Source organism: Balaenoptera acutorostrata, chromosome 10 (assembly GCF_949987535.1).
Source record: "Balaenoptera acutorostrata chromosome 10, mBalAcu1.1, whole genome shotgun sequence".
Lineage (NCBI taxonomy): Eukaryota > Metazoa > Chordata > Mammalia > Artiodactyla > Balaenopteridae > Balaenoptera > Balaenoptera acutorostrata.
In genome coordinates this window covers 78811978-78836275 of record NC_080073.1, presented here as the reverse complement: position 1 = coordinate 78836275, position 24298 = coordinate 78811978, and the positions used below count along the sequence as shown (strand labels likewise).

General features: G+C 37.0%; 1 protein-coding gene across 4 annotated transcripts in view; it reads left to right on the top strand.

The window, feature by feature from the left end:
- The window catches only part of PTCHD4 (patched domain containing 4), a 200231-nt gene extending 176170 nt beyond the window's left edge, over window positions 1-24061 (top strand). For 2 of the 4 annotated variants that reach the window (XM_057555620.1, XM_007193851.2), the window contains one exon: window positions 7115-10958. In XM_057555620.1, the coding sequence (XP_057411603.1) occupies window positions 7115-8748 (1634 nt within the window). In that variant the 3' untranslated portion in view covers window positions 8749-10958. Of the gene's footprint in view, window positions 1-7114; window positions 10959-23990 lie in introns of those variants that run through there. The other 2 variants (XM_057555621.1, XM_057555622.1) reach the window with 2 other exon arrangements.
- Window positions 24062-24298: the final 237 nt, after the last annotated feature.

Here is a 24298-nt window from a genome sequence, read left to right as displayed (position 1 = left end):
TAGCAACTTAGAGCAAGTTTCTTAATTTCATATTCCATTCCCTCTAGACATTTACAATGCTGAACCAGCCAAATGAATGAATTATGTGCTAATTTTGTAATTGAACATCATTGATGTTTACCACCGCCTCTGCCACAGAAGCACTCAGCAAATGCCCTTCTCAGTAAATTGAGGGGCAAACTATATTTCACTAAATCTTATACTGAATATAGGGCTGTTAATAACAATTATGGCAAGAACTTTAAAAATATCTTTAAAACTATACAGATTTTGGCAGATCAAGGCCAATTTAGTTTCACAAACATTTACTGAGCACCAGTAAGTGCCAAATAATTGGAATACAAAAATAGAAAAGATAAGTACCTGCCCTAGATGGTAAGGACCTTATAAAGACTTACATGAAATACAGGCCCATGGATGGATAATTTCAGCTGGGTGTAGTAGTAAGCACTAAGAAATGTGTTGGCACACAGAGGGGAGGCTTCTAAGTGGGTGAGTTAGAGATGAAGAGGGGAAGGGGAAAGCATTAGAGATGAGATCATGTTTAAGTGGTATCTTTAAAATATACACAGGAATCAGCCAACTAAAGAGAAAGAACAATGCATAAGGATCCCATATAATGCCAAACCAGTGACTGACAACTCAGAATGCTGATTCGATATCCCAATTTTTTTAGCTGCTTTACTGGTTCAGTTGACTGGGATTTTGTTTTTTCGTCCATTAGGTTGGCATCAGGATCACATAGCCTACGAGTCCAATAAAAAATCAAAATGCTTTTCTAGCTGAGCTCAATGGTGATTTCCACAAACAGAGCTGCTGAACACATAGTTAATTAACCAAAGCAGAAATAACAGCTAAGGGAAAGTAGAAAGTTTTCTCTGGAGTGGGTTGTGAGAAGGAGTATGATTTTTACCTCTATTTTTTATGTCGCTGAAACAGGAGATGTCAAACTCTTATGACCTGCTGAGGGCTTAACATGTTCAAGTGAAAAGGAAGACCCACCAGTACGTCTTCAGAAGAGAATTCTAATTCGGCAGATTAGAAAGAATTAGAAGCCCCACAGAAGGAGCTTATTAGAGCAATAACTGTATCAAAGGAAAACCCAGTTTCCAGTTAGGAAACTAACTGGGTCAGTTACAATTAGTTCTGATTGGATTTGATCCTTGTTAAAACTATTTTCTTTGGAATTCTTGTTTTTGGAGAGGTTGGGTTTGGTATTAAAGTGGCAACTGTAAAATTTGTATTAGATTTGCAGAAGAATATCATTGCTTTGAAAGAAGTCACTTCCGGACTAGCCATGAACCAGAGAGATTTCCTACAGCACCGTCAGGTCAATCATAGTGTAGAAGTTTACACAGGAAGTGCAGGAGTTTAGAGAAATGTTGTAAAATGTGGGTTGGAATAAGTTCTCAAGAAGATCCATCTCACTTTAGAAGTCATCTTTACTTGTTGTAGAGTGATTGCTTGAGGTTCAGATGGAATTATAGCTAATTCTGAATATTGTTCAGCTCACTTAGGACTGAAATTAGTTTTGTTTGGTAACAAAAAATTTTTTTTTAAATTTTAATCATTTAAAATATTTCCTCTGGCTGACCTGCACTGCCATGGCTAGAGAAAGAATCGACATACTCTTCATTTTCTCATTTCTCAATTGCAAATAGCAGAACTTATTAAATTATTGTTAAATAGGGTATGTTAGTAAGCTGCTAGCTAAGTTTTCCTTGTTATTGCACAATTCTTCCATTTGCTTTCATATAGAAAGAGGTGTCCCCAACAACATCCCTAAAGACTTTTAGAATATTCAATACACACACATATACATGCAGATCTTTTATTTCTATTCATTTTCCTCCTTGAATTTTTCTCCCAGTTCCAATTCTGTCCAAATCATTTTTATTCCTAAGGGTTCTCTCTCTCTTTTCTTTCATGAAGCTTTATCAAAACAAATGTCAGTTATCCCGTAATGTCCCAGGTGAGATACTTGTCATATTAGAATTCTAATATAATTTGCAAATATATACTAATATAGTGGGAGGAAATCATGATCAATGTTTAGCAGTCATCTTTTGAAACAAATAAAGTGTATAATTTGGGCAATAGATCATCTCTGCTGAGAGAAAAAATTCAACTATAAACATTAAAAACAAAACTACCTTCCCTTAATTTATAAGGGTTTGTGCCTTTATTCATGTTATTCCGTCAGTCTAGATCACCACTGGCATCATCCTCTGCCTAGTAACACCTTTTGGAGATTTTCTGACCCCTCAGAAAGAATAAACTGTATTTTCACAGTACACAGCATACATCTCTACTTAACAAGAATGCAGGCCTTCCTTTCATGTCTGTTAGCTGTTACATATATGTCTATCACCACTCAGGAGCATGAATGGTGTTCATAAGACAAACCTGACGCCTTAGGTGAGGATTAAGGATTTTGGTGGGAATCGGACAGAAGCAAAGAACTGCCAGGACTAGGGTACCAGGGAGTAATATAATGGAATCAGTTCAGGTCTTTGTTCAGTGGGGCAAGTCACACTTGTGTATATTCCATGCTTCATCATCTGAGATGGTGGACCACCTGTCTTTTGAGTGGATACCAGTGCCTTGTTTTCAGGTGTGTTGTTTGAATTGAAATAGGACTCTCGGAGTAAGGGTGGAAAAATAGTGAATACAATCCTTTTAAAAAGCTATGTAGAGGTTTAAGGATTCTTTCAAGTGAGTAGAGATGTTCAAAAAATCATTCTAGCATCAGAATGAAAACTAAAGGGAATAGTAAGAAACCAAGAGGGAAAACACTGCAGAGGTTAAAAAACAGGATCTCCGTTGTCGACAGGCCAACTGGACAGAGCAACAAGATAATCCCAAACCCTAATTTCTCTTTGTAGGAATCCAGCTCTGTGAAATAATTAAATAGTTATTTGTCTGGAAAGATGGAAGGGTGGATGGATGGATGGTTAGATAGATAGATAGATAGATAGATAAAGCTTAATACATACATACATACATAGCTAGAATAAATGCACCAAATTGTTAACAGCAGTTATCTGTGTTATGGGACTATGGAATAATTTTTTCACCATTATTTTTTCCATTTTCCCCAAATTTTTGATGGAAATATGTCCTATTTTTATAGTCAGAAAAGGGCGATTAAAATGTGTGTATGTGTCTGTGTGTGTCTGTGTGTGTGTGTGTGTGTGTGTGTGTGTGTGTGTGTGTATAATATCTCTTTTGACTAAACCAATAATTCTCAGTTGGAGGCAGTTTTGGCCCCCAAACAGCATCTAGCAATGTCTGGAGACACGTTTGATTGTCACAGCTGAGGAGTGTGGTACTGGCATGTGGTGGGTAGAGGCCAGGGATGCTTCTAAACACCCTACAACATACAGAACAGTTCCGAAAATGCATTTGTATCAGAAGCTCTGATCTCTGGCTCAGAATTACCCAAGTAAAAAACCTCTGGACTGATAGATATTGGAAAAGATTGTGTTTCTTCTTTACCTTTATGTTTTATATATTAACTAGCACAGATCCTCATGTGTAGCAAACTCTAATAAATATATATTGGGTTGAGTTGAATTAAAAGTGTATATCTCTTCTGGACACAATTAATATAGGTATAAAGATGCATAATAAACTTCTGAATTAGTAATTAAAAGGTACATTTTCTAGACCCAACTGGAATTGAGAGTTATAGTTGATTTAATTCATTGAGAGGTTAGTGGGCATCTATCACTTTGTCAGACGTTCTGCAGAGTACAAAAGTAACATAAAATGCATTCCCTGACCTTGAGGAATTTGCAGTCTAACCGAAGAGATAGACCATGTCCTGAGAAAACCATTTTGTTCCAGAGCAAAACAGCACATGTTTGCATGCCAAAATGAGTAGCTAATTAGTGCAATAGGAATTTAAGGAACAGAAAAAAATCAATATGTCTGGAATTGTCAGAAACGGCTTCAAGACAAAGAAGAGAACTGAGCTAACAGACTGATGGGTAGAATTTCAATATAAGCAGCAACAAGAGGAAGGTATTGAAAGGCAGAGAAAATAGCATGAACAAAACTTGGAAAGTAAGATTGATCATAGGCAGGTTGATGGGGAGTGAGAGGACCATTCTCGTTGAGCAGGTAATAGATTTGAACTGCTGGGAGGTGGCCAGATTATGGTGAAAATCAAATGAATGGGTATTATTAGGAATACCCTGTAAAATATCTAAGCCTATGAATGGGATAGAATATGCCAGCCCCAAAGTTGTGTTTTCAGTCTTTACCACACTTAGAGTGATTATTTGACCTCATATGATTTAGCTTCATCTTCCCACACGTAAGACCTTTGTACTATATAAAGCAACAACCTGGCCTACATAATGTACCTAATGCTCCAAAAAAGTGACCAAAAGCAGAGACAAGCCAAATTTAGCCATAGCCTCAGGTAACCTTTTCCCCCCTTGTGACTACAAAGATACCAAGAGTCTTCATTTCAGAAGAGAAGTGCTCTAATTAAAGAATTATTTTAATTACTTTAACTAATATCCTAATATGTTTTTGTCAAGGGAATAAGAGAACAAGTATTCTGTTTGGTCAAGGAGTCTTAGAGAAGATAGAAATGAATAATTAATGTTGTTAAGAATCATTAGACTTAATCCAATGCACATAGATGTTGAGCTAATAATTAATTGCAAGAAGTAATAGATCATTGGCTCAAAAAAAAATTTTACCTTATACTTAAATGTAGTTTTCATAACCCTTTCTATTTGTTAGGATAAACTTATCTTTCCTGACTGGAGACCCATAAGAGAGAACTTTGGAGAATAAACACATTTTATATTGGGGACAAAAAGAACTCCAATGCAAAAACGATTAATAATTAATTTAAAAAACCTCCCAAGATGGATGAACCAATGTGTCTTTAAAATCAAAGATTAGCACTGTATACATTTAAACCTATAAATACTATAGTCAAATTAACTGTAAAGCAAGAATTCTTAGATACCCATAAAAGAGGTTTTGGTAAATGTTAATTTACCCACAAAGTTTTGTTGATTAGGAAAATGTTTAGCTGCATATAACAGCTGCGTATAACAGTGGCTTAACCAAATAGAGATTTGGTTTTCTTCAAAGAGAATTTGAGAGGAAGATAAGCCACGGCTCTTCTTGTTGGCTTCGTGATGCCATTTAGGACAAAGCTCCTTCTGGTTTTCTAATAAGCATCCTTAGATGACTTCCAGTTGCATTGCATTGCCCAGAAGTGCATCATGTGAAACACCCCTGGCTGAAAGATAGGCTGAGAATAATTGTGCACATTGCAGCCCCAAATAAAACTAACAAAGAAGTAGAAGCATTATAGAGACCAATTAGTAAATTCTATCAACAACACAAAATCAGTGATTATAGTAAGACCCTAGCTATTAAAAGAGGCCTGTTAAAGCACTGCTAAGTGAATTGGGTTAACACATAGCTCCAACATCTAGGTGCCACACAAAGTCCATTTTCCAGGATTTCTTGAACTAGGTCATTTTGTACCTTTAAACTCATTTTTGTCTGATGAATTTCTTGGAAAACAGCCCAAGCATAGCTTGTATCCATTCATAGAGAAGGTTTGCGTGTAGTATTGCTATGCCTACAAGGGCAAGGGTGATCCATGAAGATTTCCGGTCAGTCAGAAAGTTACCAATTGATATATCCTCGATGATAACTGACAGAGCTAATCCAGGGCAGTGAAGAAAAGGGGAAATTGAAGGTATGGTATAATACTTTTATTTTCCCAGCTGCCTTCATTTTCCCAGCTGCTTTCTGGGTTTTTTTGTTTGTTTGGTTGGTTGGTTTTTGTTTGTTTGTTTGTTTTTCTAGTAAAGAAGCAAGTGGTGCTATCTTAAGAGCTGTCAGGTTTCTGGAAAAAAAACCAGCTCAGTATCTAATAGTATCTGGCACATAGTAGATGCTCAAGTAATATTTGTTGAATAAACCTTTTACCTATTTACCCTTATCAAAGGGTGCACAGAAATCGGTTAAAAAGAAGCATACTCCGTCCACTTTAATGGAGCAGTCAAACATTTAGTCATCACCCATTCTGTGTGAATAAAAGCTCCGTGAGGAAATGCCTGCTATGATCTTTCCCACTGAAGGTCTTGCCCTGTGTTTTATGTGACCTGGCAGACTTTTTTGACTCACATCCGATGTTAATTAATCAAATCTATAGGAATTGGTTTCTAAGCTGTTTGGCTACCTAGCAGATTATTAACATTGTAAAATCAATTTAAAGCCATTTTTAAGTGTTTAAGATCATCTTAGGGCTTCCCTGATGGCGCAGTGGTTAAGAATCCGCCTGCCAATGCAGGGGACACGGGTTCGAGCCCTGGTCCGGGAAGATCCCACATGCCGCGTAGCAACTAAGCCCATGCGCCACAACTACTGAGGCCGCGAGCCACAACTACTGAGCCCATGTGCTGCAACTACTGAAGCCTGCGCACCTAGAGACCCTGCTCCGCAACAAGAGAAGCCACCGCAATGAGAAGTCCGCACACCGCAAAGAAGAGTAGCCCCCACTCACCGCAACTAGAGAAAAGCCTGCGCGCAGCAATGAAGGCCCAATACAGCCAAAAATAAATTAATAAATAAATAAAATAAATTAAAAATAAATCATCATATAATTTCCAAAATCAGCATGTAAGTCAGTTTGAAATGGAGGTTAGGGACTATCAGTCAATACATCAGTTGATAAAACACTGAACTGATATTGAGGAGCATTTGAAGATGGGTGACTAACAGCCCCTGCCCTTGACAACTTAGGATCCATTTAGGGAGACAATATGTGTGCAGGGGGAAAAAAATCACAGAACAATGTCATATTAAATTTACAATTTGTCAAATTAATAGAACAGACAATGAATGCTTCATTTTGCCCAGAATACCAATGAGTTTGGACTTTGCTGAAGTAGAAACATGAACCAAACATATCCTGCTATGTAACTGAAATTTGAGACCCTGATAGGAGGATCATAATACTTTGAAGATTAGCATAAGCAGTACTGTTGAGCATAGATAACCTATAAGGAATTCGCTTGAACCATAGGAGGAAATGAAAACAATTCTTCTTTTCCTTCTTTTTTTAAATTAGGTCACGGAACAAAAGGAGTATTTGAGCTTCTGTCTGGGTGGCGGAGAACGAAAGAGAATTTGCCCTTCAAAGACAGGGTAGCAGATGCCTATTCGGATGTGATGGTGACCTATACCATGACCAGCTCCCTGTACTTTATTACCTTTGGCATGGGTGCCAGCCCGTTCACCAACATAGAGGCTGTGAAGGTCTTCTGTCAGAACATGTGTGTCTCCATCCTGTTGAACTACTTCTACATTTTCTCCTTCTTTGGCTCCTGTCTGGTCTTCGCTGGCCAACTAGAGCAAAACCGCTACCACAGCATCTTTTGCTGTAAGATCCCTTCTGCAGAATACCTGGACCGCAAGCCTGTGTGGTTCCAGACAGTGATGAGTGATGGGCATCAACAGACATCCCATCATGAGACGAACCCCTACCAGCACCACTTTATTCAGCACTTCCTCCGTGAACATTACAATGAATGGATTACCAATATCTACGTGAAGCCATTTGTTGTCATCCTCTATCTCATCTATGCCTCCTTCTCCTTCATGGGGTGCTTGCAGATCAGTGACGGAGCCAACATCATCAGTCTACTAGCCAGTGATTCCCCAAGCGTCTCTTATGCCATGGTTCAGCAGAAATATTTCAGCAACTACAGCCCCGTGATAGGATTCTATGTCTACGAGCCCCTCGAGTACTGGAACAGCAGTGTCCAGCAGGACCTCCGGAGACTCTGCAGCGGATTCACTGCAGTGTCCTGGGTGGAGCAGTATTACCAGTTCCTGAAAGTGAGTAACATCAGTGCCAATAACAAGAGTGACTTCATCAGTGTCCTACAAAGTTCATTTTTAAAAAAGCCAGAATTCCAGCATTTTCGAAACGATATCATCTTCTCCAAGGCAGGAGATGAAAACAGCATCATTGCTTCTCGCTTGTATCTGGTGGCCAGGACTAGCAGAGACAAACAGAAGGAAGTCATAGAAGTGCTGGAAAAGTTGAGGCCCCTGTCCCTGTCAAAGAGCATCCGTTTCATCGTGTTCAACCCCTCGTTTGTGTTCATGGACCATTACAGCTTATCTGTCACAGTGCCTGTTCTGATTGCAGGCTTTGGTGTTCTCCTGGTGTTAATCCTGACTTTCTTCCTAGTGATCCACCCTCTGGGAAACTTCTGGCTAATTCTTAGCGTCACCTCAATTGAGCTGGGCGTTCTGGGCTTAATGACATTATGGAACATCGAAATGGATTGCATTGCTATCTTGTGCCTTATCTACACTTTAAATTTCGCCATTGACCACTGTGCACCACTGCTTTACACGTTTGTATTAGCAACTGAGCACACCCGAACACAATGTATAAAAAGCTCCCTGCAAGAGCATGGGACAGCCATTTTGCAAAATGTTACTTCTTTTCTTATTGGGTTGGTCCCCCTCCTATTTGTGCCTTCGAACCTGACCTTCACACTGTTCAAATGCTTGCTGCTCATGGGGGGTTGCACACTTCTGCACTGTTTTGTTATCTTACCTGTGTTCCTAACCTTTTTCCCTCCTTCCAAAAAGCACCACAAGAAAAAGAAACGCGCCAAACGGAAGGAGAGAGAGGAAATCGAATGCATAGAAATTCAAGAGAACCCTGATCACGTCACCACAGTCTGAAGGGTGTAGACTAATGGATGATTTTTCTTTTCCAGTATTGCACAACGATGCAGGGCAGGTAAAGCTCAGACCTCAGCTGCTTGGGCTGGCCAGGGGTAACAAGGCAAGTCAGATCAAGAGTGAATTCTTCATGACACATCAAGGTGTCCACTTCTTGGGGGGAAGAAGGACTCAAAGAAGGGGAAAAAGTTCTTTGCAACCTTGTTCTCCACTAAAGATAAGTTTCTGGATGTGACCTTAGAGCTCTTCCAAGGAATGGACGAATCAATGGAGTGTTAGAAGGCCAAAGGAGTCAACTGCTTTTAAAAATAAAATGCTTAGGAGAGATGGAGTAGAGAAGATGGGGGCCTCCAAATAGCAGAAAAGACATAGGAAATGTCAAAATTGCCATGACAATTTTCATATTTGTTTTTTGAACAGGTTGGTCAAAGGAAACCTATGCACTTGGGAAGTACATATTTAATCCCATCTAAACCAAAGGACTTCCCAATTCATCTTAAGTGTGCATATATATGTATATGTGCCATATATACATATACTTAGATTTGTCTTTAGTGTACATTGACGTCTATGTGGAGGGAGGTGTCCATTTGCAGACCGGCTGGCCTTTCTCTAGAAAGTCAAACCAGCCTTAGCCAAATATAGACGCATTAATGGCCATTCAAAATCGATTCACGTGTTGCAGCAGCAAGAGTATTGTTCATCTGTGCAATAAGCAAAATAAACAGAGATGTGAACCCATTAGTTTCACATATCGTGTTGTCAATCTTTGAGATTCTTGCTTTGGATGACAGCAAAAAACGCAAAAGGCATTTGAATTAATTACCACGTGGGCAAGGTTTAAAATCTCATGTTTGTGCTAAATAGTTACTGTGGCTTTTCATTGGCTTTTAATGATTCTCTGTATTTGGGAGGGCTGATTTAGCTGCTTTTAGGGAGCTCACCCGCTGCAAATGAGCACTTTACATGCATTGTTCATACAAATGTGTGTAAAGTTGCACAAGAGTGTGTGTGTGAAAGAGAGAGAGAGTTGTGGTATTCCGTAGTTACGGTATTCTCATTTTAGATGTTGAAAATATACTGCCATGGAATATAGATAATTAACATAGGAGAAAGTGGACATAACTAGGAAACTTGTTATAGAAGGAAATAGAGTAAACGGACCATCACCACTCATCATGTGTTATCAACTGGTTCTTAGTGTAAAGAAAATATTCTAAACCTATCAAGTCTAGTGTGTTCCTTGCATTAATATGTGGAACATTAACCCAGGCCACGATCACTATAGTGGTGGTCGCTATAACTACTGCAATATTGTTTTGTAGCTTCTTGCAATATCATTGTTCTTGTTACCTGAAAAGTGCTTGTCAGTTGGCAGGCCTCCTAGGGTGATCGTCGCTCTCCACAGGTGACGTATTAACTGTAACTGCTGCTGAATTCTCTCTCAAAAACAGTACTGAGGTAAATGTTTTCATTGTGTTAAAATTTACAACTGCTCCCCAGCAGATAGACTCAGTCTGTTGGGTGCTTCCTTGGATTAATGGTGTGCTTCCTGTCACAGAAAATTACTAGAAAATGCCTTTTCCCATGCCAAGCAGTAAAATAACTTAATTTTCAGGTAGGACTGAACAAATGTCCAATGATTATAAAATCTGCTAGTCAGCTCTTTTACCTGGAAGAGAGCTACTGTCTCCCACCAACTTTGGTTGCATATTTTAATTGAATTTAAAATCTCAAACAAGCAAACAAAAAAAAAGACTTTTTGGACTCACGTTCAGAAAAGAGATACAAACCATTCCAGTCTCGTTGCAGTGTTTGGAAATGAAGTTGGTAGATTAATGAAGTAATGAAACAACAAAACGGGTGTGCGTTTACAAATAAAGAGTTTACTGGAATATTAAGGGAAAGGAGAACTGTCTCTACAATGAAAAACCTTTAACCAAATTTTATTTTATTAAATGGAGTTTGTTTTGTCCTACCTTGAGGTTATTGAGTTTCTATTAGAAATGATCCATGTCTTCTCAATTGTGTTCATGTGGGCAAAATATCAATAGATCGAGTGTGGAAAATAATTGCCATAATGTAGCATTATTGTTCGTACATTATTTGTAAAGTCATGTCACAGATAACCCTAGCCTTTTGCCTCCTGAGCTGCTCTGCTAGGATGAACTGGTATTTGGCGCTAGCAGACCTGCACACCATGATCTTATATCTGAAGTGGAAATTTCTGAGGCATTGGGTTTTTTGGTGGGGTCGGGGGGGGGGGACTCTTCTTTCACAGTTTACTCATCATTTGTGAAGATGTGTTTTCCATCCCTTTCAAAAATGGGACGTCATCAGCCGAGATAGTCCGTTAACTATCAGTCCGTTTCTTTCCAAAATGCGCCATACTCCATTAATTTACCAGTTTTTAGAAAGCCTGCCTACTTGGGTCATTTTTTTTTTCTTGATTACCTTAGACAATTCCACATGCAAAGAAGATTGGCAGGTTGGTTTATAAAGAATCAAGTGTGCCAGTTGCCAAATGCATATGGGAATAGTGGCATAACTACCCCAATACTGAGGCGGTTCTAAAATCATGTCTCCATCTAGATGGTCTCTATTTGGATGGGGAAAACAGTTCTTAAATTTTTAGCTTATATCTTCAAGGATCAAAGTGACTAAGAAAAATATGAATTTCTCATTGTTCAAGAGACTAGAGAGGTGGAATTTTGGAAGGGATATTATCTTTTCCAGGACACCGTGGTACTCTTTAGTGAACTGTAGCAATAATTTATTGAAATGGGGTTTCTTGTTCTGGAAGAGTTAATATACCACACAAAATGCCCTAACTCAGTCCTTGAAAGTAATTTAAGCCTAGGAAGAATGTAACTGAGCATCCTCTGACCTCCCAAACTCACTGTGAAACAGGTAATTCCAAGAATTCCATTTGCTGAATGCCAAGATACATCCTAAAATATAAGATCATGATTTGCATGTGACACCAAACCTCTGCCTTTTTCAGTAGCTCATGTGCAACTCTTCTAGTTTTTCAAGTTTACCCCTTTTGTGAAATATTGATGGTACTCAAATTAGGAACTTATCTACTGCTAGAAGATGACTAATCAACTCCAGGAAGAGAAGAAACCTGTGGGAAATATCTCAGATATGTAGAATATTTTCTTTTGCTGAAACATGTTTTTCCCTTCAAGTGAGAGAGTTTAAAAGTTTGCAAAAACCACACCCTTTCTGAACTTAAACTGGAATGTGGATTTGTTTCCTCCCATTGGAATTTATATTTGAATTAGTACCATAAGAGCTCCACTCTCCGTGATGGTTAATAAAGCTTCAAAGAGGTACTCGCCTTAATGATAGGAGATTTGGCTAACAGGTTCTTTCCCTCCTGTAGTTAAAGGTAATCATATGCTGATTTAGACCATGCACAAGTTTTTTAAATGAAAGGTATACTTAAATGTCATCCCATGAATTCTTTCAGGGACCAGTGAACCTTTGAAGGTTGTGCATGAATATTCTATGAAAGAATTATTCTCCACTGTGGCTGTATCATGTGAGTGTTCCTTTCCCATTTTATTCCTTTTTATTTCCACAGAATTTTTGGTTTTACCTTGTGAGATTAGAAGAAGAATTATGACAAATGAAGCTCCTATGATGCTATAATAGCCGTTCTTGAATGTTGAATTCAAGAGGGTGAGAGCTTTGTCCATTTTGTAATTACCCATTGCATTTTCCCATAATAAGCTGATCCTCCTAGGCTTGTGGTTAGAGCTAGGGATTAACTATTGCCATTCAGAATTACATGTATTTTTTTATAAGTTGACTGTAAATATTATAATTACAGTCACATATTTTTATGGCCAAATAGTTATGAATGCCTGACACTATGCATGCATTGTTACTAATAGTACATAGATTTTTAAAGACAGTATTTTCATGGTTATTGCAACTTTTATTAAAATTCTCATATCACCTATTCATAAATGCCTTGTAGGTTTTAGTCCCAAGGGCCTAAAGTCCACAGAAATTTCCATACCAAGGGGAACAGTTTAAAAGTTGCCTTCCCTGGGTGTCAATGGCAGCAACCTCTTCTAGAGTGTCCTCTGGAAAATCCTAGAGGGTAAATCTGGATTCCAAGTAAAGGATGTAGCAGATTCTATGTTAGTCAGTAATTAAGCATACTTTAGTGTCCCGTGTTTGCTAATCTCAAGTTGAAACAGAGAATACAATGCCTTGAGAATAGAATTTAGATGTTGTCTCCCGTGGATTGGAGAACTCAATAATTTACTCCATCTCTTTCTTCTAGAGGGATCTCTCTGTTCAGTCTATTTTGTTGGTGTTTGCGAATGGTATTGATAGTCCTTTCAAATGTGAACCTAAAAACTGTCATTTATACCAAAATAGATCTAGGAACACTTTTATTCCCTTTAAAAACAAAAGAGCAAAACAAAGCAAAAACACTTCTTACTCTTTCTGTATTACAAAAAAGAAATTGTGACAAATTTTATGACACTGACTCAAAATCGATCTATAGCTGAATTGGTATGCCCTTGAAATTTCCCCATCTTCAATCTAAATATAAAACTCAGCATCATCACTGTGGTGCAGGCATTTACACCAATCTTTCAAGCACACCGTGTACAGTTTATAGTTTGAGACACTGTGCACAGAGAATTGCACAGTGCCTCAAAACTATAGATTCTTAACTGCTAGCCAAATCGAACAAATGCCAATACACTCCATTTGAGGATTGATTGCCTTCTCATTTGTCAGATTCATAACCTGATCTTTGTGGGCAAAGTGCTCTTGAATTTCCAAGCATGAGTCAGGACCATAGATCATTTTGTGGATGAAAATGGGATACCAGGGAGTCTCCTTGAAAAGAAGCTTCAAGTAAGCACCCAGATAAGCATTATCCTGGATGGCTGTTGACATTGCTCTGATTTTGTGCATCTTAGAGACATAATGAATATTTTGTTGATGTTTTCTCTGTACTTAATTAGGACCTCTCTGTTGCTGATAGAGAAGTTCCTTGCTTTTCTTATGATATGGAAAACAACTCACAGAGCGAAGTATATAGGGTTAAAAATCATACACTAGAATAGTACAGATGACTAGCCTACAAATAACATCATATTCCTTCTGCACCTCTAAAGGTGTTGTCAAAATTAAATGGGCTTATACCTTAAAATGAGAGGCTCTATGAGGTAGATATTTTTTAATATAACAAAGTATTTAGTAAAAATTATTGCTAATTTTGCACTTTTATAAATCATAGAAAGTCAGTCCCTATTATTTTTCCCAGTTGAAGTTTTCCCTAAGAAAATTCTCACAGGTCATGCTATTTATGAAGTCTTAAAAATCAGAAGGAAACTTTAGAAACAGAGGAATAAGAACATACACTGGTTTTGTGTGATTCCTGCTCCATGTCACGTGTGTGTACTTATCTGAACTGGGGTCTTTAGAAGTCATTTAGTAACTGTGTTCCAGTTTCCCACATGGCTAATGGCATGGCTAGATAGAAGAACCCCATGTTTTCCCTTCCCTCTATATCCAGTTATTAGAACAACTGCATTACACAAAGGGCTCTGTCAAACCAGTGGAGAAATAAGAACTTTAATGCTTTGGAAAATTTCATTGAAGAATTTCCTCGGAGTAACTAGAGAGGATGCCATGGGTAAGAGACAAGGGGAGTTTATTATAAATGTGTCACTTTCCAGTCCTGTATAAATTTATTAACTTGGATTTTGGTAGAGGCAACCTGCAGTATGTTGTGGGGAGCATTTGAGTTATTTAATGTAAGATGGTCAACAGAATTTCCCCCTGGAAACTGAAATACCTTCCATCATTCTGTTTGGTTAATTCACTGGTTATTGGTAGACACAATAAGAGACCTGGAAGAAAACCAAACTGTCATATTCCTACATGCCCTGCTGTAGCATGCAGCATCTCTTTTGAGGTGGAATCAGGAAATTCTGGTATCTTTTCTTCTCAAACATAAAAGTGCTAGGTACTGATAAATTAGACTTCAAACTCACCAATGCAAATATTCCAAAGTTCTAGCAGAGTTTAAGCAACAATTTTATTATACTTTCCTGTTAATTATGCATATTTTTCAGCAATAGATTTTCTTAAATGGGAAATCTGTCAGAGCATGAAAAGGGCAGAGATCTCTCCAAGCTACCTCAAAAGGGTATTTAAAGACAAAATGGCAGGCAACCTTTGATTAAATGGCAATATGTTATAGCCACGAAGCAATATTATTTATCAGCTCTCCTTGATGTTCTTTTACTTTGTAAATTTAGACCAGGCTAAGTGTGAAAGGAATACCCCTATGTGCAGTCCCACTTGTGCATTCTGATTAATAATATTCATATACTTGAAATAGCTCAGGACAGTTGTTTGGTGTCTCTCTGCAGACATCCCAAAACTTGGTTCAGAAAGAGAATAACCTGACATTGCCTATGAGGCAGTGGTCCACCTAGTGAGGTGCACAGTCAAATAATCCGTGAATAACTTCAGTAAAAATTCCAAGTGCACTTTTTATCAGTGGAGGGAAAACTCAGTTTGTTTGTTTGCTTGTTTACCCTAAGCAAATAGAAAGAGACAGAGTTACCAGTATTTGGCATTTTACTTAGGTTTTCTTTTTCACTAGATGCCATTACTATTATTTTTAGTTAAACTGGGGTTCTGAAACACAGGTCACTTTTGGAAACATTAGAATCAGTGAAAAGAAAACTACTAGGAAGAGGTACTCTTTACGCGTGCATAGACAAATTGTAGGAATGAGAGTAAAAGTTGAGCATTTTATTTCCTTTTCTTTCCTAAAACAAAACCCACTTGCTCTCAATCCTGGCTAAACAAATGCTAATTTCTATCACAAAATAAAGGAGAATGATAAAAAGTGTACAATTATGAGACTCTACTGTCTTATCAATACAAACCTAATGGCAAACCACCATTTTCAGATGTCTTTCCCTGTAAGAACATTCTTTTGTTTAGTATTCTGTGCCATATAGGTTCTTACCACATCTTGTTCATGAAAACGGTCTCACTTATCACTTCTAAAATAGTGCAAGTAAACTAATAAGCCATTTAAAGCTCTCTGCTCTGTAATTCTGTATCTTGGGCTCTGAAACTAAAGCTACTTATTAAGGAAAGCTTAAAAAAGAATTCTGAACAAAAAATGTCAATATCAAAAAAATATATATATATATATATGTATTTCCTAAGTTATATTTTCACCCCAACGTATCTTCAAAATAGGGAACTGCCCGAATGCACATTTTTTTAATCTCACTAAGAAGCAAGTATTTCCATGTGAGTACTTCACAGTCTCCAAAATTGCCTGAATTTGGTCCATTATCAAAATTTATCTCCATTCTTTCTAAGTGAAAAAATAATTTATAAACCAGATTTTTTCTAACTATAGTTAAAATAAAGAAGTAACAAATTATTCCCCATAGATTTGCACATGTAAACATACCTCTAATAATTAAGTTAATGTCCTAACTCAATCAAGGGAAATTATGTTGCAAATATTTCCTTATTTATTTTATTATTTTCACTTTGCCCACACAGAGATATAATAATTTTAGTTAAATTCCTCAGGATTACTCTGTCTAGGAAATCTATGATTTAAGCCTAAAAGTAAACATCTTAAGAAAAATAATCATAAAGTCTTAGCTACTTGTGAAAATGTCATCTCAGTTATATTTACTACAATGCCACTAGGCAAAGTTATTTACAGTACTTCTGGGTATGTTGACCTTTTATTTTAAAAACAACAAAAGTCTAGTTCCATTAGTCATAACAAGGAACAGTTAGCGTGTTAAAATACTGATAGATGATACAGGTGTTTACTCTTTTGTTACTAGTATCAGTTAACTTTACCAGTTCTTTTTAGATCACAATCACAAATGCTGCAGACTAGGCTGTTCATAGATTCACTGTCCTCTCTTTCATTTCTTATTGCTAATATTAAATGCCCCACGTAATGTCGTGACACATGACCTCTTCATCTAACTTCAGTGGGATCTTTGGGCTCCCTATCCTTTAGGGAAAGATTCTTCTAGGCTAGGAATTAAACTTCTTAAGCACAACATCCCATGACATCAAAATGAAACATAATAATCTATACTTCTTCAGTCTTTTGTTGAATTACACGTTCTAAAAATCATAAAATTCATCCTTTTAAAATACAAGAACACATGCATTAAAAATAATACCTTGATTATGTATATCAATTATTTCTACCTGGTTAAGGTAAGGTTCTGAAGCAAACACAGAATACCTTGGTATTCCTGAAACATATTTTTTACAAATCCCTAAGTTACAAATATCTTTATAACGTGTAAATCACTGAAGTGTTACTGAAATAGTTAGGTTGCCCTTTAAGACCCCTAACACTTGTATTAACTTCAAATCTAAAGCAATTTATAATCAGTTCAAAAAAATTCTGCCTAAAACATCTCACTTCATTACCTTGTATTACTGTATGAACATTAAGTACGAATGCACATGAACTCACAATTTTCTCACCATGTGAGAACTACAGAGATGGGGACAATAATAAATAGGCTGGTGGCTCCTGAGCAGTACCCAGGCTCATTGACAAAGCACATCCCTCAGGCTGCGCGCGATACAGTTCCACGTCTGGACAAAATTATTCATGAGCTGTCAGCACTATTTCCAAGTCATTAAACCAATAACTTTAAATCTTTGAATACCCAAGTCGACTGTATCTGGTGATTAATGTCATGGCATTACAGGGAATAATACATAGATATCCAACATTCACCATGTTTAACCTGATGCCAAAATTATACTGAATTAATAATCCGTAATCCACTTTAGAAGCTTTTGTTATTGCAGATTTCATTCGTGACATCATTTGCATGAATAACCAGAGAACTCTGTTTAATAACATTCACTTTATATAGTTTTTCATATTTTTTAAACAAAGATGCCCAGAATTTTATATGGAAATATTTGACTTAGTAGCCATTTTCCTGTCCAGATTTAATATTTTAATCATTAATTTATTTTGCTTTTTTCCGTAGCTATTCAACTGTGATGTATGCCACACTGGAGATATTATTTTTTTAAAACAAAAAGCCATAGCCTAGCAAAAGCAATGGTTGACAAACCTGTAATTCATTAGGAAAATCCACCACCACCAGACCCCCAAAGGGCCACCTCGGTCATACAACTAGAATAAAGAATTGTTGAAACTTATATTAGAGCCACATACAAAATGCCTCTAGAGGTAAAAGATCTCTTATGTTCCAATAGTTTTCCTTTATGTATTATATCTAAATACTTAGAGCACTCAGTTTTTTTCAGTAATAGGAAGCCACAACTAAAGGTTGACAGGGACAGAAAATAATTATTGATAAGAAGAAATTTTCCAACAGCTAAAACTATGAGCAGTTACCTAGGAACTTGGAAAGTAAAATGGCATAATGAACCAGCCGTATCATTCCTTCACTAATCCACCCAACAAACATTTATTAAGCACTTTTAATGTGCCAAGTAATGGACCAAGTCCTATGCTAGGGACAAACAATGTTCGAATAATTCACAGGAATATCTTAATGTCTTATAAAAAGATGAGAGTAGCTATTTGCTTTAACTGAAACAGTTGTGTTATGAAACATTGGCAAGACCAGAGTTATCATTTGCCCGCTATTATCCTAATCTAAAAATTGTTCAAATTTTTTAGTTAATATTTGTTTACCATAATAAATAGCAGTTACCCTATGAATTTTTTGTTTGTTTTCTGGAGATGTGCTAGACGAGTGCTAGATGAGTCTGAGACAAAATGGTAAGGTAGGGAGGCCAGAATGGGTAATCAATGGATTCATGTTATTAACAATGCAGGAGATAAAAACTTTGAGGGCGTAAATCCTTTTGCTTGATGTTAATACACTAAAACAAGTTAGCGAGTACAAGTATAAACAAGTTCCAAAACTCATAATTTGATCCAAGGGAAAAAATACTGATAAATAGACCATTTGGGCCAGAATTGAGACTGACAAGAACAAAAAAAAAGGAAAAATCATTTTATGAAAGAGCATGAGCAAAGAATATTAATGAAGAATCATTCCTGCCCTGTTGCCACCTCTGCTCACTTTGTTCAGTGTGGAAACGACTAAGACATATTCAGAAGGGTGGCTCACAGAAAGGAGACATCGTGACTAATTTGGGAAAGAAGAGTCCATCTGTGGATGGAGGGAACAGTCTTGCTCCTTCTTCACGTTAAGCTCCAAAATGCTTGTCCAGTTGGAAATTTAGCACTGCGGAGATTGTGAGATCTCAAGCTTTGGACTGAGATTGATCTGGGATTGATATTTTCCACTAAAATAATGATTTGAGAGGTATCAAGCAGCAGCTGCTTTTCTTCTTTGTTCAGCTGAGCCTGAATACGTCAACATTTATTCCTTAGTTGGACTCTACTATCTTTGATAGAGAACTGATGAAAAATATGCATAAAATTATTTTAAGTCTAAAACTCATAAAGACCTTACCACAAGAGAAATAATTAATTTTTATGAAAGTGTTTTATCACTACTGTTCATCCATAACCTAATGACCCTGCTTAAAGTAGGTGAATCTCAAGCAAGTGGTTCAAATAAATTAGTGGCCTAGTGAATTTTTACCCTGTAGCTTAACTCTTTGATATATTTGTAATCCTCTGCTCCACTGACAGCCCTGACCCTGCTTGGTAACAGTACCTTGGGAAATTGGAGATATAAATTCAGAGGAAAAAATCAGAGCTGACGGCAGACATTAAGGAGAATGGGTAGTAGTACTATTATAAAGAGAGAAAGAAGCCTGCATAGATAGGGGTCCCATTTTCTGCAGGGCAGGAGGGAAGAGTCTACAAACACATAGAGATAATCCCTAGATTAGGATGGACGATGACGTAATTCATCAGACAAATCAGAAATTGATAGACTGTGTTCCAACCTACTATTTTTTTGTTTCCATGGCAACATTCTCAAAATTTCTTGAAAAAAAAATTTTTTTTGAGTTGTGGATTTCTTCGTCTTCTCTTAATGAACAGGTAATTTTATGTATTTCTTTCATTTAATTACCTTGAGCTCAGTGTTACACACTGTAAGGAAAGGAGAAAATGTATTATGTGGTTTCTACCCTAAACTGCTTGGGATCTATTTGAAGAGGCTAACAGAGGAAACAGTCCTGAGTGATAAAACACAGAAAATGGTTGACAATGACTTGCATGGTTCATACTCTAGGGTTAAGAGAATCTGGGTATCAAGTTCTGTTGGCATTAAAGGGGAACACTGCATGAAGAAAATGCAACTTCACTTGAAGAATGCAGTGCACCTGCTTAAGCCAAGGATCCCACCCTCCGCAGCTGTTACCTCTGGTGGAAAATGCACGATGGAGGGAATCTGTCCCCAGCCTCCTCCTCTCTGGCCTCCTCTCCTGCCACTCTCCCCTTTGTCCTCTTTTGCTTGCAGTTCTCACCACCCTGAATGCTCTTTTTCTGCTCTCCAACTGTAAGTCTTCTTCCCTTTTTTCATGATATTTATACGTAAATACCATGCCATTAGGAAGGCCTTCCATGACCATCTTATAAAAATACAGTAACCCTCCTCTCCTCCTTCCTTCCTTCTCATAGCATTTGTTTATTATTTATCTGTCCCCAGTAGGTTAAAAGCTCTATGAGGGCAGAGATTTTTTTCTGTTCTACAAACTGCTATAACCCTAGTACCCTAGAATAGTGCCAGGCACATATTAGGCATTCAATAAATATTTGGGCAAAGAAGGAACAAAGGAATGATGGAAGGAAGGGAAGGAGGGAGGGATGAAGGGAGGGAGGAAATCAGATCAAAGTGTGGACCAATTTCAGGAGACCCTTGAAAGCTTCAGGTGTTTCAATTATAAAGTTGAAGCCATTGGATGTATCTTATTGTCTAGTAAGTAATTCAGGGTAGACTTACTAATAAACTAGAAAGTTCCTTGCCTGTGAATTCCTTGCCAGGTAATATTGGCATCAGCCTTTCATTTCCTTAAATATTTATCAGTAGCTTAAATTTTAACAAAAGCCTTGGTTTCCTTTGATACCGCAGGAACTGTGTTCATATCCTGTCTTACAACTGAAAAGGTGAAAGATTATCATGCAACCACAAATTTAAGTGGGGGAAATCACTATGCTACTTCTTCTTGGCTAAGGAACTCAAAGATTCTGCCCCAAGCCATTTTCAGCTGGAATTTTAGGATTATGTCCACAAGCACCCAAAGCTAGCCTGACATAAATATAAGTTAAATATATCATCTGATGCCCAGGAACATTTCCTTCTTCCCTCAAAATGAATAATTTATTGGTATTTTACCTGCTGTTCCCAAACTCACATTAATGATTCATTTATTAGTCCCCAAAACAGATGCTCATAATTAAATCACAGGTTCTGTAAGATCATTAGTCCTCTAATGGCTGAAAGAATTAAGAAGAAATTTTGTAGTTTAAATTCATCAATTCAGGAAGGAATATAAGAAGCATTTTTCTGTATAATTGTGATATTTGCTGTATCATTCTTTCTGGTAGAAATTTCTCATCTTCTAAATTTTTGTTATTATAGAACTTATTTTAGTTTCTTTAACACCAGCAGATTTATTATTCAACTCCAACCACAGAAATTCTGACTCAGATGGCTAGTAGAGTATGGCTTTGTTATGTGTTCAAATTTTTTATTGCTTTTTGTTTTATGCCTTAGTTTATCCTTATTAGAATTTCTCCAAAATAATGTAATTTATGTTGGTGAAGCAGTATTACATTATTTGTGGCAGAAAATGCTTTATTAATTGTACCACATAGGTTTCAGCATACACAAAGTTTTCTTTAAGTTTTGTAGATGTTTGGGTGATATGATAGCTATTTTATTTTCATTAATGTTTTCATCTCTACCCTGTGCTCAGCTGAAATGGCTGCTTATATTTTTATCCACTTGAAGTTGAGGTAAGCTGAATATATACAATATTTTTTCATACACTTTACTTTGTCCTACCCAGGGAATTTATTTTTGGAGGAAGGTGATGAATATTATAAACTAAAATCACATTTTCTTCTTATGTCTATCTCTGAATCCAAACCTGTGGGGTGCCTGCTATAAAATCAAGTATATTTCGATCTGAGAACCTTCCCTCTCTTATAATTGCTGAGGTATTCATTCAGTCCTCTCACTTGGCATATAATTTCTAGCAAAACACTTCCTAGGGAAGGTACAACAGAGACTGCACGAACAACACTCAAGTTTAAATGTCCATAGATGGTCTGGTTCTGCCGCTCTTTAGCCCACAAGCTAAATCAACTGAAATGTTTAGAAATGTTTATGTTTGGATCTGCATTTGAGATGTGAAAAAATGGCATCCTTAAATGTATTATCCCCAATCCTCAAAGTGCTGATGTCTAATTATTTCTAGTTACAGTTTGCTCCAAAACTATTCTAATCAAATTCACTTTGGGATGTAAGTGTTAAAGTACCAGCAAGTAAAAGAATATTTAATGGCAACCATTTGTGTGTTTAATATGTGTGCTCAGTGTAATGCCATCTTCAGAAGTCGATTGACTTCACAATTTTTTCATTGCCATTCTTCACAGGAAAATAAGCAATTTGTTAACAGTTTACAGTATTTGGGTACTATCGAAGAGACAGCAGCACTTGTAAACACTGTAGGTTAAAATGGTTTGGTGATGGTATGAAATTGGGTCAGCACTGCAATGCAATATTGAAAAAATTAGAATGCAATAAAGAAATTTAGATATTACATGGGACTACTTCATGCTACCCAGACTCCTCATTTCTTGTTTGGACACAGAGCTACTCTTTTATCTTGCCGAAAGGCGATTGTCACAACATCAGTGTGATGCTGCCTTGCTCCAAGACAGGAGTTGTAAGGAGTGAGGTATCTTGAAATGCAGTATTGCAGGACAGAGGTTAATCTCCACAGTAAACTGTGGATTCACATGAAACATTGTACTGTCAGTATGCATCTGTTCTTACTAGTCTGGGTAGAAAAAAGAAGTTTTCCAGTTTACTGTAGATCAAACACCATTTCCTGCAGGCATCACAATTCACCAGCACATGGTTACCCCACTCTGGTACAAAACTGTTGAAAGAAAAGAAAAAGTCATTGTTCTGAAAATATGTAAAGCGACACTGATCATACGTATTTTTTTTCACGTGAGGCAATACTACAATAATACGAATTGTTGTGTCTAGGTTTTCTCCAAAAGATCATTTTTGCTGGATTCAGAAGACTCAAAAGTTCTCTAAGCATCTTTGATCATAAATTTTGTCATGCTTCAGCTTATGGCAGTTTTGATATTCACTATTGATTATTAATATCATTATTTAAATACAAATATTGTCCCCTTCCCATTATGAAAAGCTATTACAAACATATATGGATTTCTATAAAGGTTGATGACTATATGCTTTTTTATATTAGAAAATCATGTGAAAACAAAATTGATGAATGCTGTTAATTATTTTAACTTTTTTATTAGGTATAAAATGTTCATAAAATTATTCTCTCTATAACTTACCAAGATTTATCAGCTTGTGTAATTTTTATAATCAGAGGAGTCTGGTTTTCTAATTAAAGTTTTGTCAAAGAACATGAATTGTGTGACTTTTTCCTTCCTTGGAAGCATATTATTAAAATGCCAAAAATACTGTCCAGATTTTCTCTCCTCCTCTACGTGGTATGCAAATGAAATTGTATCCAGCCGACACACCTGGATTTGGGGCTATTTTAATTTCCCATTGCAGAGAAAAATAAACCAAAATACTCTTATGCATATCTGAATACCGTTACAACAAGCTAAAACCAGGAAGTCCATGCAGTTCATGGAGGCCCAATCACACCTACTTAGAAGTCATTCTTTCCATCTACTCCCAGTTTGGGGAGAGGGCTAACACGATATGTAAATACTATCAGCCATTACTCAAACAAAACAGTCAAGTCTCTTCATCTTGTAGGCCTTAATTGTTCCATTCCAAACCCCAAATGAAAAAATTTACTATTATTGGGATTATAATCCTGAATCTCAAATCCCTGGTAGTCGAGGAAACAAGGACACGAGCAACCGTGAGAAAAGGCAAGCACTAAATCGCACATATTTGCACTCTCATTGCCAAATTGCCTATGAAACAGGTAGCTAAAAAGAAAATGTTATCAGATATAGCACTTAATCAAAACTTTTCTTCTCCAAGGAACCCATCCTACCAATTTGCTGGGAGCAGATTGTATGAGATAAATTGTAAGAGTGACAAGCAAGGAAGCCATCTCCAACATCATCAACTTCAGGACCAGGTATCATTGTACTTTCACTCCTTTGATCTAGATCTACTTTTAAGAGTTCCCCATCAAGATGCAAAAGGTGATATTATAGATCAATAGTGGTAAAGCTCAACAGCTTAGCTATCCATTTATGCATTAACAATTTAGCAGGGGTTAGCAAAAATGAGAGTTCCTTTTTTTCCCTCTGAGGCATGGTGTGTTAATTTTCTAACTGGAAGAA